This window comes from Danio rerio, chromosome 14 (genome assembly GCF_049306965.1).
Source record: "Danio rerio strain Tuebingen ecotype United States chromosome 14, GRCz12tu, whole genome shotgun sequence".
NCBI lineage: Eukaryota > Metazoa > Chordata > Actinopteri > Cypriniformes > Danionidae > Danio > Danio rerio.
The window spans coordinates 7,834,260-7,847,291 of NC_133189.1; the positions used below are offsets into that span (position 1 = coordinate 7,834,260).

The following is a 13,032-nucleotide window of genomic DNA, read 5'->3' on the forward strand; positions in this document are numbered from 1 at the left end:
TCCCGGGCTTTTGACACGGCCTGGCCTGATAAAAGCGCTGGCTCGCACTGGCCCGACAGTGGAAATTCATCTATTGTTGCATAATAACAGACCAATGGTAGCTCAAATGTGTTTACGAGGCAATCCGAATTCCACCAAAATTTGGTTTTGGTGAGCTATTATGAAATACGGAAAAACAAACTCAAAACTAACTCTGTTTTAGTCAGATTTAGTTTGAAATGACATTTCAGTTCATTCTTAGATTTCGTTTGATGTATACCAGGACCTTTAAGACTAATTTTGTGGTATCCAAAGTCAAATACAGGCTAAAAAAGGAAACTGGATATGTTTTTAGTTCTCTAAAGTTCAGGTCAAAGTCAATAAATAAAAAAAGCGTCCTCGTTTTTAATCTATGGAGCGTCTCTTGCACTGTTCTGAACAGGTTTCTGGTTTCTCTTATAATTACTGAGCTCAGGATTTCAGTCAAGTAAAAGGTCTTGGATCATTGCGCAGGAAAATCTCAAACCAGGGTGAGATTTACGAGCAGTATATTCAGCTGAGGGCACGGCCTTTCTCTTCCTTCCCCGGATTCAGCTTGTACAGACACACACACACACACACACCTGAGAGAGCTGACTGGAAACAATGCACACAAGTTAGACCACACAACCCTCAATCAGCCACAGGCAAATCACAAACGTCTCATTCTTACACACATTCTTCAAACACAGACACACACTCTCAATCAAACACTGAGCAATGTTGTTAAGGCACGTTTGCCTGAGTCACGGTATCATTTGCCAGAAGTACATTTTGTCAATTAAAAGCTGCAGTTTAGAAAGTGCATAATCTACATAGCTGTACGACATGCCATCCTATTATATGAGATTATCATAGCCCTTCATCTAACGCTGGTTTTCACTTCGGGAAAGTACCAAGAAAGCTAACAGCCACCTGTTTTGAGCACATCAAGTTCAAAGGTTAGAGAAAGGAACTGATTTTTGATAAGGAGCAGGGTATGAGGCTCCGTGTAGGATTTAAATAAAACTTTGCTTATCAACACACTCATAAAACATGTGCATATACACCTATAAATAGCTCGCATGTACACCTATACTATTGGATGTTCAAAACAACATATACATGAAACTTGAGCATATACATATAAACTTGACGCAGCATACACACACACACATACATATACAGTCACAGGTAATGAAGTATTAAGCGTTTCTCTCAAAGAAAAGCCCATCTGAGAAAAATGCTTTGCCTCTTTAACCTTTATCAGTTACCCCCGGGCCATGGTCGGCGCAATGATGAGCGAACAAAATGGCAACGGTTGGCCACGCCCACTCGTAGCTTCATTTGCGCTCTCAGAAATCTATACGGTGTAACTCATAACAGTGTAAAATTAAAACTAATTTTCTGAATGATGATTTGACAATATCATATGCATGTACACTGTAAAAATGCAGGATACTATACAATTCATTCAACACAAATCGGTTAAGTTTGTAGCAAAAGTGTGCATTTAAGTTGATTGAAGATAAAATAATTAGTTGTCCCTGAAAAAATCTTAAGAATTGCTTTGTTTCAGCTCATTATATATAAGTAGTTTGAACAAGCAGCAAGAATCAGTTTTGTTTTAGTGTAGTGTTGGATAATATGCTATTATATGTCTAAAAGTCTTAAATTAAACGTATTTTCTAAACAAGCAAAAAATAATGTTGTTTTTATGAATGATATATCAAAATTTGTTTTTTCCTTAAAAAAAAATAATAATAAAGAGCAAAATAATCTGCCAATGGAGTAAGCAAAATAATCTTGTTTTCGCTTTAAAATTATATTATATTGCTTACCCCAATGGCAGATTATTTTGCTTGTTTTAAAGAAAAACTCGCTTCATTTCAACATAATATTTCTGAAAATAATGCATTTTTGCTTTGCTTTTTTATATTTTTATATATTTGGACTAAGATAAAAACTAAAATTAAAGTAAGATTAAAAGTAAGATTTTTTTTTGCTGTGTTTAAGCTGATATTTATGTTTTTTTTTTTTTTTAACAATCAGAATTTTAACATTAACAACTTACTCATTACTTTCAGAACCTTTTCTCATCTTAACCACTGTAATTTCATATCAAAATGAGCTTTTCCATGTAAAGTAAACATTTAAAGAATGTCTCTGGCAACGTTTTTTTTTACTTTTCCAAAATACTGATTTGTTAAGAAAAAGAAAGCACAAGTGCATTAATTGTATTATTTATTATTACCTATAAAAAGCTAAACAAATGTTAGAAAAAAGGAATTACAAAGGAATATTTAAACATTTTTGTCTCTGTTTCTTTTCATTTAACAATTGTATTTGTATTGCTTAAAGGTAATATTAACTGATCTCCTTCTCGAGTGTGATGTTTTGCATATGAAGCATTTTTGCAGAAGCAGATGAAGCTTGTCTAAAATTAACTTGAGTTCTGCAGAGAAACTTCCTGTCAGCACAGAATTTGAAGTTGAGCTTTTTGATGACGTTGTGCAGAGAATTAATAAACAAAGAGGACGTATGTACGGGTGCGGCCAATGGAGGACTGGAGAATGATTGACAAGTGACGACTTCCACTGAACTCCACCTGTTAATATCAGCTGCCTATTTAAGTTGAAGTCACGAAATGAAAACTGTTGCGCACCTGAATGTAACTTTGGCATTGCATTGAGGATACCAGAATTATTCATTTGTGTCCAATAAATTGCTAATATGTTAAACCTTGAAGAAAAACCTCTCCTGAACACACATGGAATTGATTAAATATTCCAACACAAAACAAAAAGATTATTTTGCTTGTTTGAAGGAAAAACTCACTTCATTTTAACATAATATTTCTGAAAATAATACATTTTTGCTTGTCTAGAAAATTATATATATACTTTAACTTTTAGATATTTGGACAAGAAACAAGATAAAAACTAAAATTAACCAAAAGTCAAAGAGTCCAAAACAAGTAAGAAATATATTTTTTTTGTGTGTGTTTACGCTGATATTCATACATATATTTTGTTTTGAACATTCAGAATTTTCACGCTGCATTAACCACTTACTGATTACTTTCAGAACTTTTTCTCATCTTAACCACTGTAATTTCATATCAAAATGAGCTCTTCCACATAAAGTAAACATTTAAAGAATGTCTCTGTCCATCAGGGGAGGGTTTTTCCTCTACTCATTCTTGTTCCGCAAGACATGTCAAACACAAAGAGACGGATACACCATAGCTCTACGCCAGCAAAACGGGCGGGAAATCAAGAAAGAGGGATCCGAGTAAAGAAAGAAAAGCCTACAGCGACACTCCTCATAAACCTGCTGTTTGTCAAGGTTCAAGGCTCCTTCCTCTTGCCTACAATCCACAGACCTGTCCCATAATGCCACAGAGCCGCAGCAGCAGTAATGGCCACAGATAAAGACGCCGCTGTCCTCGGTTTGTCTGAATATGGGACAGCAGTTTTCTGCACTAATTAGTCCGAATAATGGAGATGAACGTCAGGGGTCTTGACGGGAATGTGAGTCTATTGGTGTCATACACAAATTCAGAAATCAGAGCATATCCAAAGAGACCCAAAAGTTAAGACCACATCTGCAGTAGAAGGGCTGCATGATATTCGAAAAAATCTGATGTTTAGTTTTTGTTTGCGATATACAGTTGAAGTCAAAATGATTAGCCCTCCTGTGAAATTGTTCATCTTTTTCAAATAATTTCCAATTGACGTTTATCAGACCAAGGAATTTTTCACAGTATGTCTTTTAATATATTTTTTTTCTGAGGAAAGTAGTATTTATTTTAGTTTGGCTGGAATTAAGACTGATTTATACTTCTGCGTCAAACGCCGGCGTATGCTACAGCGCTGACGCATAGCCCTTCGCCATAGCTGACGTGCACCTCTCAAAAAATGTAACTACACGTCGCAACGACGCATAGCGCAAGCTCTGTGATTGGTCAGCTTGGTAGCGCTGATGAGTCTGGGCGGGACCGAGAGCCGCGTGAATGGCGCGACCCCGATGGAGCGATTGTTTACAAGTGTGGAGTCCTGTGAAGGAGCTCCGGATGGAAAGTTTTGTTTTGTGTTCACCTAATAGTTAAAGTTGTTGGACGTCCGCCGGTTCCTGCCTCAAAATGAGCGAGTTTGAGCCACTTGTACATCCCGGAAGTGTTCAGGAAAAGCAAAACGGCAGCGAAGAAACTCGACACAGAGGAACATTAACACCTCACTCCCAACTAGCGTTTCGGAAGTGTTAATGCAGACCAACAGAGACAGTGCGCAGAAGTATAAATGCACAGCTACGCGCGTTGCATGCGCCGTGGGTCACGCCGGTCACTTGACGCAGAAGTGTTAACCAGGCTTTAGAGTAGTTTTCATTTTTTTAATACCAATTTTAAGGTCAATATATGTGTTTTCGATTGTCTACAAAAAAAAAAAAAAAAAAAAAACACTGTTGTCCAATGACTTGCCAATGATAACCTAATAACCTGGTTAATTCTTTAAATATCACTTTTAGCTGAATATTAGTATCTTGAAAAAATAATAATCTATCCTCCTGAGACCGCTCATTGACTTGTGTCCTCTGTAGTGGACATTGCGTTTTCATAAATTTTCTTTGAATATTTTGAGCTACTCTGTCAAGTCCTGTTGTACTGTTCAGAGGACATCCTGGGCTTTCTAGTGATATCTCATTTGATTGGCTGGCATGCTAGGAACCATTTCTTACACTGCATCCAAAATGGCCAACTTACAAAAAAGCACATTTAATGAGGAGAGAGGCTTGTAAAAATTAGCATTTTAAATGTTTTTTTACTATTATTATTAAATATATATTTGTTTATTAAAGTGTCAGGAACAATACTTTCAAAGTTTAAAAGCTTTCAAAGTTGTTAACTTGTTTGTGTTTCAAAATATCCTCCTTTTTCAAATGTCCACTATAGTGGACACACGGACCATCTTAATGTCATTAATGACTGCATGTTGTAGGAGGCAGAACTGAAGCAGAGAGGATTCTATATAAGATAGTTGAGGGAGACTCTGATTTAGAGTCTGACAATCAGACAATTAGAGAATGACGATCAGTTTTAAATCGCTTTTATATGTTAAATTTGTTTTGGATTAACATCACTTTTTTTCTTTCTTTTTTTTTTTAGTTTGGCTCTCTTTTAGACTAAACTGTTCAGGGAATTTTGATGCAAAAGGAAAAAATGGCTTTTGTTTTGTTTTTGTTACATTAATATTGGATTAATATCCTTTTACAGCCATATCCTGTACAGTTTTGTTATAAGTGTGGCGGTCGTTTCGAACTAAAATGGTCCTGTGGTCCACTACAGTGGATATGCTGAAAAATTAAAAATAAAAACAAAATGTAAAAACTCAAAATTGTAGAATTTTTTTTTTAACCCAAAGGATGTAGGAAACCACAGAAAAAAAACATTCTTTGGGTCTTAGGAGGCTATGACGCACTGTCATCATGACAAAGATAAAATAAATTACTTATTAGAAATTAGCTACTATCTAGCTAGCTACAATCGCCTCACAGCAAGAAGGTCGCTGGTTCCAGCCTCAGCTGAGTCAGTTGGCATTTCTGTGTGGAGTTTGCATGTTCTCCCCAAGTTTGCAGGTGGTGATGAGAAAGCTAGATAATAAACCCATGCTCATCACAAACAACTTTTCCCACAAGCAGAAAAGAGTATTAGCATATAGAAGGTGCTCAGTGTCATTCACACAGCTACTAAACACCAGTATGGTAACGAGCATAAAATTAAAGTCATGAAATAAACAGTTTATCAACATTAGATGTAACATAGATCTCTAATGTACATAACTGATGGGGAAACAACTAAAAAGATCCATAGTAATGTCAACAAAAGGCATAAAAAGTCATGTGCCATGCAGAGAGTTCTGGGAAAGTCCATTTACGTTTTTTCGCCGTATATATTAAGGAAACATATACTGTTAACCAGGCTACGGATTTTTACTGTAGCATTTTACAGTTTTTTACCGTAAAAATCACCGCCATTTTTAACATTGTAGATTTTCTCCAGGTGCTCCGGTTTACCCCACAGTCCAAAGATGTGGTATAGGTGAATAGGGCAAGCTAAACTGTCTGTAGTGTGAATGAAAGTGTATGGGAGTTTCTCAGTGTTGGGTTGCAGCTGGAAGGGCATCCACTGCGTAAAACATATAATGGATAAGTTGGCGAACCTTTTTTACTCGAGTTTTTCGCATCTGGAAATGATGAAATCCGGATTTGCTGCTCGTCTCTTTCTAAAAAAGACGCCGTTTCAGTTGGTGTTGATTGTTCTGGCTCCACAGATTTGGTAAGTAAGCGATCAGTGGTCTTTGTTTGCTTATTCAGATGGCAAAGTTAGTTCGTATCGTCAGCAGTACTCTATCAGTGTTTAAAGACAGTCCTTTGTCAAAATGATTTCTAAGTTACTAAGGTTTACAGTACGTTAATGTCACAACAATATTACGGACTGAAAGATCTGCTGTAAATGCGGCTCTCCGAGTGTACACATGTAAACACCGCATTCAATTTATTACCGACCGATGTGTTGAGTTTTTGCAGCATTTTGTGACAGGATAGTCTACACACACGACTTTCTGACCGACCGAATGCATCTAAGGCCCCGTTTACACTAATGCGTTTTCGTTTTAAAACGCATAAGTTTTGCTACGGTTACGCCATCCGTCCACACTACGCCGGAGTTCTCGAGCACCGAAAACGGAGCGATTTGAAAACGCTGGAGAGGCCGTTTTCATTCTAAAACGCTGCTGCTCTGTTTCAGTGTGGATGAGGAAAAACAGGGACATCTGAAAACGGAGGCGGGGCTGCTGAGACTTGCTACCTGATTGGGGCTTTTGTGTCATTGCGTATCCTTCCCTTATTCATCAAGTACCTATCACATGACTATAACACATGGCTTCAACGCTACCAGAAGACAGCACTGTAAACGCCAACATGGGCACAGAAATGGGAGCGTTGTTTGCACTATTGTCTGTTTTAGGCGCCATTGTGCAGTTATTCATTTGTTACGTTTAGTAACAACTCGACCTCGTCGTCTGTCCACAAAAATACCTCTCTTGCTTTCTTTGCCATCGCGTTCATTGTTCAACCGGCGTTTGTTGACTTACAATAACCAAATGCTGAGCGAGACGCATGCTTTCTGTTAATACTAGAACGCGCACGCCCAGAGTGCACGAATGGTGACGTGATAAACGTTTTTGGTGGCGTAGTGTGGACAGAGATATGTTCAGAGACGCTAGGTGAAACGCTAGTGTGGACACGGATCGTTTTTTATCTAAAACATCATTTTAAAACTAAAACGCACTAGTGTAAACGGGGCCTACGTTACCGAGAAATGCAGAGGTTGTTTTCTCTTATACGACGTGTGGTATCAAACATTCCACTGTCATTAAACACAGTCACTGTCTTTCTCCTCTGCGTCTATGTGTTTGTTTTGCCTCAATAAAAATCAGCACGTCCCCAAATGGAAACTCCCATTTTTATTCAAATCCTTCCTTCTTTCCCTTCCCAGACACTCCCAGCTAAACCAAGCTAGACACACCCACTTTCCTGACTTTTTTCAAACTAGAAGTGTATAAACACCCTGCTAAAACTGAGGGGTTTCATGGCCCTATAATATACCCTGAGCAAAGCATTGTCAAACATGAGTGAAAACCAACCCCCAAAACCAGCTGGACATGAGAGCAATGAGAGCTCTCCTCAGGCCATGACTCAACAATAGTAAATATATTGTATATTGAAATACAATCAATCAGTGTCTCTGTTGGTTTCATCACTACAACGCTTAAGTCATAAACTGTCAAATGACACCAAACATGGCAAAGTTGCATGAAGGAAGATCCCAAGCAGATGAATTGTGTATGGTGAAAAGCACATGGTTACTGTAAGCAAATGGCAGAGATGTGCACTGGAGCTGTGATGAACTCTGCCCTGCCAGGAGGACCCATCCCATGCTTGGAATGCCTCAGTAGTCCTTCATTAGCATAGAAGGAATAGTATATAATATTTTCTCAGCTTACTTAAGCATTCCTTCTTATCCAAACGAGTTGGTTCTTATGGTGCAGATGCAGTTGAAGCGTCATTAGGCATCCTGCTGCACTAATGAAGCAGCGCCAATTGAACGTTTTGCGTGTTTGACGCTCAAGTTACACTCAAAATTCTAAAATGTATTTTGTTAGTTTAATTGGTGTCCAGCCGTGGGTGGCTTAATTGTAACAACCTGTTAAGCTGCGGTCACACTAGAGTTTGATAATGCGAAATTTTGTCATGCGGCGCTGCGAAAAGGGGCGGGATTAAACAAGCTTATTAGACATTTAAAAAAGCGAGCGATTGCTCCATGTTTAAAATTTCTGTCCAGAGAGGTCATGTTTTGATCCTCGATTGGTCTCACGCAGTCTAGTGATGCAATTTCGCAGGTCAGAGTTCACAAAGCTTGAACTTTGAACCGCGGCAACCTGCGAAACTTAACGCATGACCACGCGTTTCCAGTCTGATGCATTCGCGTGCGTATGAATGGAAGTCTATGTGAGGAAAAAGCCCAGTGTGACCGCAGCTTTACAACTAACCCCACTGCGTCGTGTTTTCTTCAAAACTTGCTAGCAGTCACGGTGCTTTATACATCTTTGAAAATGGTTTCATCTTTTAGCCTAGACAGTAATCTCAACAATGTAAAATTTTACGTACTACATACTTTCACAGATTTTATCGTTTTCCGTCGAAGTTTAACGCCTCGTGACCAAATAAAGCCCATCAATGTGATCGTACACACCAACGTGCCGAATGGCAGGCGTAAAAGCGTCATTTTTAAAGAAACGTTTTTTTGTTTTGTCGCGCCGCAAAACTGTCAGTGCGAGCGCACATTGAAGAAGATGCCCAGAGGTGATATGAACGTGGAGCTGCTTATTGCACTGGTAAACAATAATCATTTCTTCATCACTAGAGCTGGAGCTTGAACCATATGTAACAACAAGCGTGTCAACTTCCTCTCTTCTTCTTATGTGTTACAAGCGGGTGTCAGAAGCTTAAAGTTGCGTAGCTCCATCAAACGTCAAGGAGTGATTTTGCATACTCTTCTGCTCGACGCCAGTGAAAATCGTTGGGGTTTGAATCTTGAAAAACATATTGAAAAATGCTGACGATAAACGCAAACGAAAAGAGTCCCGCTGTGTACGAGCCTTTATGCTGCAAAAATGGTTTCTCTTAATTTTGACTTACCATTTCTGAAAACTAAACAGTAGCTGCGTCCCAAATGGCACACTATACACTCATGCACTATGTACTTATGCACTTGCACACTCAACAGGATAGTATATGTATGTAGTGTTGTCCCAAATGGCACACTAATGTTTTTTTACTAAGCGGAAATTCAAACCGTTTCCCTGATGACGTTTGACGGTTGCCAAATCAATGAAATAAACAACCGAATTATCAAATAACACCTGCCGTGAGTATTGCCACATTCACCATAGAGGAGGCGCTATAAACACTCTCGTAGGAGAATTTTGCTTTCACAATCCAAAATAAATAAAGTTATTCAACATGTGCGTCCAATAGCTCTGCCCCTTCCGCTACGTAAGCAAACCTGCGGTCGTTGAGTGTGTGAAGTGTCCATCATTACACACTTCATTTTAGCGGCTGAATGAGTGCATCATCCGGGTAAATAAAGTGCACTTAATGTTTTTAGAGTTTTCAGTGTGAACACACTACTTACACTATTTATACTACAAAATGGCGTAGAATAGTGCATAAGTATGCGATTTGGGACGCAGCTAGTATTTTTGACTTGTCTAAAAAATGCTTCTTGATTTAACAATTTTTAGATATTTGGATTAGAAACAAGACGAAAGCACTGGTCAACCATGATTCAGACTCCTGTGCATCTCTGCTGTGATATCGATGCTTAAACGATATATATTGCAGCCCGTAGTATATTCCTCACAACATGCATCCATTTAAAGGCCTGCGACTTTAAGAAAAGAACAAACACATGAATCCTTTCTGCCTCAATGATCACAGGAAGGTTTCAGGTTACAGGTGATCAAATTCCTCAATATCTCACAGATGAACACAAAGACGGTGTCGGAAACCCTTAAAAACACTGCATTTGCTGGAGTACATGAAGAGTGGAGGAAAACAACACACAACTAAATGTTTTGCAACATCCTATCTATCAAGAGTCTATCAATTTTTGAGACAGCATCATTAATAAATTAAATCAACATATAGTTTTATTTATTCACACCAACTGTGCTTGAAAATCTGCTTGCTTATTTTTAGCGTAAATCGTTAGACCTGGCCTTCAAAGCTCTTCTGAAACCAGCTATCTTAAAAAAGTGGAAAAATATTAACTGTACAGTCAGAAAGGCCATGCTTTTTTTTACTTTTCCAAAATATTGACTTGTTAAGAATAAGAAAGCACAAGTATATTAATTTTATTAAATATTAACACTCATAAAAAGTTAAACAAATGTTAGGAAAAAAGAATTACAAAGGATATTTTAAATTTTCATTAAACAATTGTATTTGTATTGCTTAAAGGTGAATTAACTGATCTTCTTCTCAAGTGTGATGTTTTGCATACTAATGAAGCATTTTTAGAAGCTTGTCTAAAATTAACTTGAGCTCTGCAGCGAAACTTCCTGTCAGCACAGAATTTGCAGTTGAGCTTTTTGACGATGTGCAGAGATTTAATAAAAAAAGAGGACGTATGTACGGGTGCGGCCAATGGAGGACTGGAGAATGATTGACAAGTGACAAATTCCACTAAACTCCACCTGTTAATGTCAGCTGCCTATATAAGCTTAAGTCAGGAAATGAAAATTGTGCACACCTCCTGAATGTAACTTTAGCATTGAGGATACCAGAATTCTGTGAATCGAATGATTCATTTGTGTCCAATAAATTGCTAATATGTTAAACCTTGAAGAAAAACCTCTCTTGAACACCATGGAATTGATTAAATATTCCAACACAAAACAAAAAGCATCACATGAAATATCACGTGTGGAACACATAAGAAATATGTGGTTTTGCAATATTTTCATGAGGGGAAAATAACCACATCTTCCCACATGAAAATGTTCCAAAGTCATACGTTTTAAGTGTTTAATATCTAATTTGAAACCTGTTGAATCTGTGACACTCATGTAGTTTTTCTGCAAAGATAAGTTAACATGTCTAGATACATAATACAACCTAATTCTGATAATTTTGAGGCTTACCCTGGTAGTATTGACAGTCATATTATTTTTACCAAGGTATTTGCATGGTGCTCCAGGGTACACCATAAAAACCATGATTATTATGACGTATAATCACATTATCATATACAAAAGAACATGATAACATGGGTATTTTCAAACTTACAATCATATATGACTGCAATAATATTCATCATGCATCACAGGAATTGGAAATACTCTAAAAGAACCCTCCATAATAATTATTAAGGCTTATAAAGACATTGCGTATGTCCAAAAACCTTAACATCACCAGACTGCATTTATTTTGATACATACAAGTCAAACTAAATGATTACCAAATTCATAAGATGACACAACAAAATCCGATAGCACTACCATGGTACCATGTGGAAATAGCATGACACTTTGTTAAAGGGACAGTTCACTCAAAAAAATTAATAAAGAAATATTGTTCTAACCAGTAACCATTGACTTCCATTTGTTTTACGTACTATGAAAGTCAATGGTGACAGGTTTTCAGCTTTCTTCAAATTATCTTCTTAAGCGCCAACAGAAACTCATAGTGGTTTGGAACCACTTGATTGTGAGTAAATGATAATTTTTGGGTAAACTATCCCCCTTTAAACCCTAGAAGAACGATTGGTTACGATACAAATTAATAACAACAGCAATAACAGCTCTCTATTATATCGAATTAGCTGGAAATATATCAGATTCTCACCGAGGTATTTGATGTCGAAGCCCTGCGGTGGTTTGAGGGACCTCCTCATCCAAGCCTCCCTCAGCACCTCCAGGTGATCCTCCTTCCCCTGGATCAGTAACACATGCTCGTCTATCCAGCCCAGGAAAAATGTCTCGGCGATGGCATCGGCCACCATCTTATTCCAGAAATATTTCATGTTGAGCGATTTGAAGTCGGCGAAGATCTCGTAGCCGGTGTGATGGTGCGGCGGCTCCTCGCTCTCCGTCACCCCGGGCGCGTCCTCCGCCACGACGCGCGACAGCACGATGGCCAGCGAGTGCGGAGCGATCTGCAGGAAAGGCTCCATTGATCCTCTCGAAGATGCCCGCTTAGACTCGACGCATTCCCCGCGCCTGAAAGCGCAAACAAGGCGATGGATGGATGGATTGATTGACTGATTGAGCGCGCGCCCGCAGCCAGACAAAGAGCGCGTTTGCGCGTTAGTTCATTTGACCTGCCTGTATAAGGTGATGCAATTACTGTAATAAAAGAGCATCGTGGCGATAAACAGAGCGTCGAATCATTATCGTTCCAAACAAAGGCCTGGGTGGATGCGGGATGTCATTTTAAGGGTAGAACGCGCAGGTGATCATGTTATTCTCCGCTGAAATCGCCGCATATTATCCATTCCTCACCTTGATCAGAGACAACGGCGTGAAAATAATGACATCCTCTTCCAGCGGGGATGCGGGATGGAGAAGAGCATTCTCTCAATGTCCGCGGATGAAAAACGCGTTTGCGTCAAAGTCATAAAAGGAGAGATTTGTCGTATTATTTTTTTTCTTCGTCGAGATGCGGTGGATCCCTGCAGGCCGGTGCGTGACGATGCCTGTGTGGTTTACGGTGTGTAAAGCAGGTTATTACCTTGAAGCTCCCGCAGCTCACACAGGGACGCCCTCTAAAGGCGGAGGAGAGGCACTGCAGGCGCAATCGAACTCCCCAGTACAAGTGTCAGTCAAAAATGAAGATAGTCACGAAATAATCCTCCTCCTGTCGACCAAGCACAGTTTTAAACTTAAACAGTGCTTCAGTCGGCGACAGAACACT

At 38.7% G+C, this 13,032-nt stretch overlaps 1 protein-coding gene and 1 long non-coding RNA gene across 3 annotated transcripts in view; both read right to left on the reverse strand.

Annotated features, from left to right (window-relative positions):
• The window catches only part of stox2b (storkhead box 2b), a 139,113-nt gene extending 126,293 nt beyond the window's left edge, over positions 1-12,820 (reverse strand). For both annotated transcript variants that reach the window (XR_012390200.1, XM_009307745.5), the window contains exon 1: positions 11,965-12,820. Coding sequence is in view for 1 of the 2 variants with exons in the window: in XM_009307745.5 (XP_009306020.1) it covers positions 11,965-12,292 (328 nt within the window). In the remaining variant the exon portion in view is untranslated. The remainder of the gene's footprint in view (positions 1-11,964) is intronic.
• On the reverse strand, positions 3,894-6,474 carry LOC141377683 (uncharacterized). The gene is made up of 2 exons (XR_012390214.1): positions 4,770-6,474; positions 3,894-4,652 (listed from the first exon to the last, which is right to left on the reverse strand). It is a non-coding gene; the product is annotated as an uncharacterized lncRNA (long non-coding RNA).
• Positions 12,821-13,032: the final 212 nt, after the last annotated feature.